The 2,385-nt window shown below is 36.2% G+C and overlaps 1 protein-coding gene across 1 annotated transcript; it reads right to left on the bottom strand.

Moving 5' to 3' along the window:
• Positions 1-284: 284 nt before the first annotated feature.
• Positions 285-2,308, bottom strand: LOC108372408 (rho GTPase-activating protein 18-like; the record flags this gene model as incomplete). The annotated part of the gene is given in 5 exon segments (XM_017628079.1): positions 285-1,246; positions 1,303-1,581; positions 1,583-1,740; positions 1,743-1,821; positions 1,889-2,308. Coding segments are annotated over 5 exon segments (1,155 nt in total), but the record flags the coding sequence as incomplete, so codon positions are not given.
• Between the last annotated feature and the right edge of the window lie 77 nt (positions 2,309-2,385).

The following is a 2,385-nucleotide window of genomic DNA, read 5'->3' on the forward strand; positions in this document are numbered from 1 at the left end:
CAAGCAATTTAATTTTAAAATTTACAACACAAACTCTCACACACATTCTCATTTTCAATCTCAAACCTCCTCCTGTTTTTACTCCCAATTTTATATGATTTTAAAATAATGGCAAACTTCAAAAAAAAATCATGGCCGACGAATTGAGAGAACGGTTTTACCTTACTATATTTTTATCATGCTTTAAACGACGATATGCATCTATGCATATATATTTTTTAGCAGCGTCGCATCTTTATCAGAAAATTCCAAAAAGTTAAAAGTTGCAGATCATCATTTTAACTCGACCTCCCCCCCTCTTCCACTGATAACGGTACCTCGTTTAGAGGTTTGAAAATTCTTTGCGTCAGCAGTTTGTCATCAAACTGCATTAGTAGAGTATAATTTACGTACTCCATCCTCAGAAAAGCAAACAAATTTATTTTCGAACCTTTGCACAGGTGTAACTCACAGAAGGTAAAATTATGTGTAAAAAGCTCCAATTATAGCTTACAAATATATAGTATCTTATTTTATGTTTTACAAATTCCAATCTCGATTTTCATATATCATTTACTAAAATACCTACATACATATCTGTGTCGTTCAATTAAAGTAGCCTGAGTCAGGATAGGCCGTTTTCCCTTTAAAGCAACATTTCATTGGGTTCCCAAACATATTTTAAAGTGTAGTTCAAGATGCCTCTTTAGAAGCTTAGTAAAAATATAAAAATGCTCAAGGGAAACTGATTATTTTTTTAGTTCAAAGTCAAGCCACTTAAGCTATTTTCAATGAACGGCACAGTTATGTATGTATGTATATACATACATACATAATAATTTCAGGATAGTGAAACATATAGCAGGGCAAATGTTCATATTTTAATTTTTCTAAAGCAACTTTTAAATATTTGTTCCAATTAAACAAAAAGCAAGACTACATACATACATGTGTTGTTCTGCTTATGCATATACATACTTGAGAGTTTAACTAAATAGTTTTGCACACATACATATATGCTGCTGGATCAACTTACTCCCCATAAGGATCAAATGATTAGACGGTGCACATGACTTGGATTAATTGACTGTTGACGCTTGACGGTATCCCTACCATCCACAGTCACCACATTGACTAGGTGACTATTTTCCTGGTGGTTCGACCGCAAATGAATATGATGGTGGCTAGTGTCACCTGTATTATTGCTAATACTCGGATGAAGTAACGAAGTTGTGGCTTTAAGGCGTCTATGTAAAAGGCGTTTACCCTATAAAAAGTTGAATTAGTACGAAGGAGTTAAAACGAATATGCAAAAGTTTTCACCTGCCGCGTTTTACTTGATTTGGAATCCTCAATTAAGCAATTTGGCACTTGAAACAGCGACTCACCACGTGTTATCAGCATATTAGTAAGACGACAGCACTGAGCAGCCATCTTAACTTGCTCTTCAATGCTATTCTTGTCAATTGGATGTATGTAACGTGGCGGGAAAAATGACGGCGCAATTATTGTTGATACATTATGCATATTCATCTTATTGTATTCTTTCTGCTCAATGACATTGTTCAGAAAGCGTAGCAACGATCGTAACGTATTTCGATTCTTCATGCGGCAACATCTGGCAAATAATCGCTAGGGCTTTGGATTGATCCGAAAGGGGTAAAGCATGGCATTGATAGAATAGCTGAATGAGCTCATTGGTAAGTAGCGGTTGAGGCAATTCCCTCAACCAACGCTTAAGTAGTGCACTTAGATCATGACACTGGCTGAGCTCAATAGCTGAGTAAACTTTTTAGGCTTCTGATAGAAGCTTGACTCCAGTTCATTGTATAGTATTTCAGTCTAGGAAATGATTTAAAGGTTGAATAAGCCCCAGGATTTCAAATATATATTAATACATGTAATTTACCTTTTGCTTGTGCCCGGCGACGCGCAGGATACCTTCTTCTCTAGCACCACGTTTCGTCAGCTCTTCTAAAATACCTTCAAGGAATAACGGCACCAACGTAGAGTCCCTTCCTGTTATTTGTTGATCGCGTCTTATAAGCGCATTCAGAGAAACTCCGAAGAGGTTACCTTCCTCTTTGCGTCGTCGCTTGAACGGTTTTCGCTTGTCCAGTGACACATGATTACGGTCAAAAATTGCCGCTAATTCTAACCAAAAAACAGTTTGTAGTCGCTTCAATTCTGTCTCATTTATAGTATCTATATCGGTACAAAACTCTAATGAAGCGTCACAGCTATCCACAACATCCTGAAAATGGCAAAATTCAATCGAGTTACATAAAATATAAAAGCGTATCCTTGGGTAAGGTAAAAAGATGTGTGAAATTATTCAAAACATGATACAAAAATAGAAAATAGTAATAGATAAGACTTGCGTGTTTCCAAACTGCAAAAATTCGG

This window comes from Rhagoletis zephyria, unplaced genomic scaffold (genome assembly GCF_001687245.7).
Source record: "Rhagoletis zephyria isolate East Lansing unplaced genomic scaffold, Rhagoletis_zephyria_1.1 Rzeph_scaffold_05726, whole genome shotgun sequence".
NCBI classification, from domain to species: Eukaryota; Metazoa; Arthropoda; class Insecta; order Diptera; family Tephritidae; genus Rhagoletis; species Rhagoletis zephyria.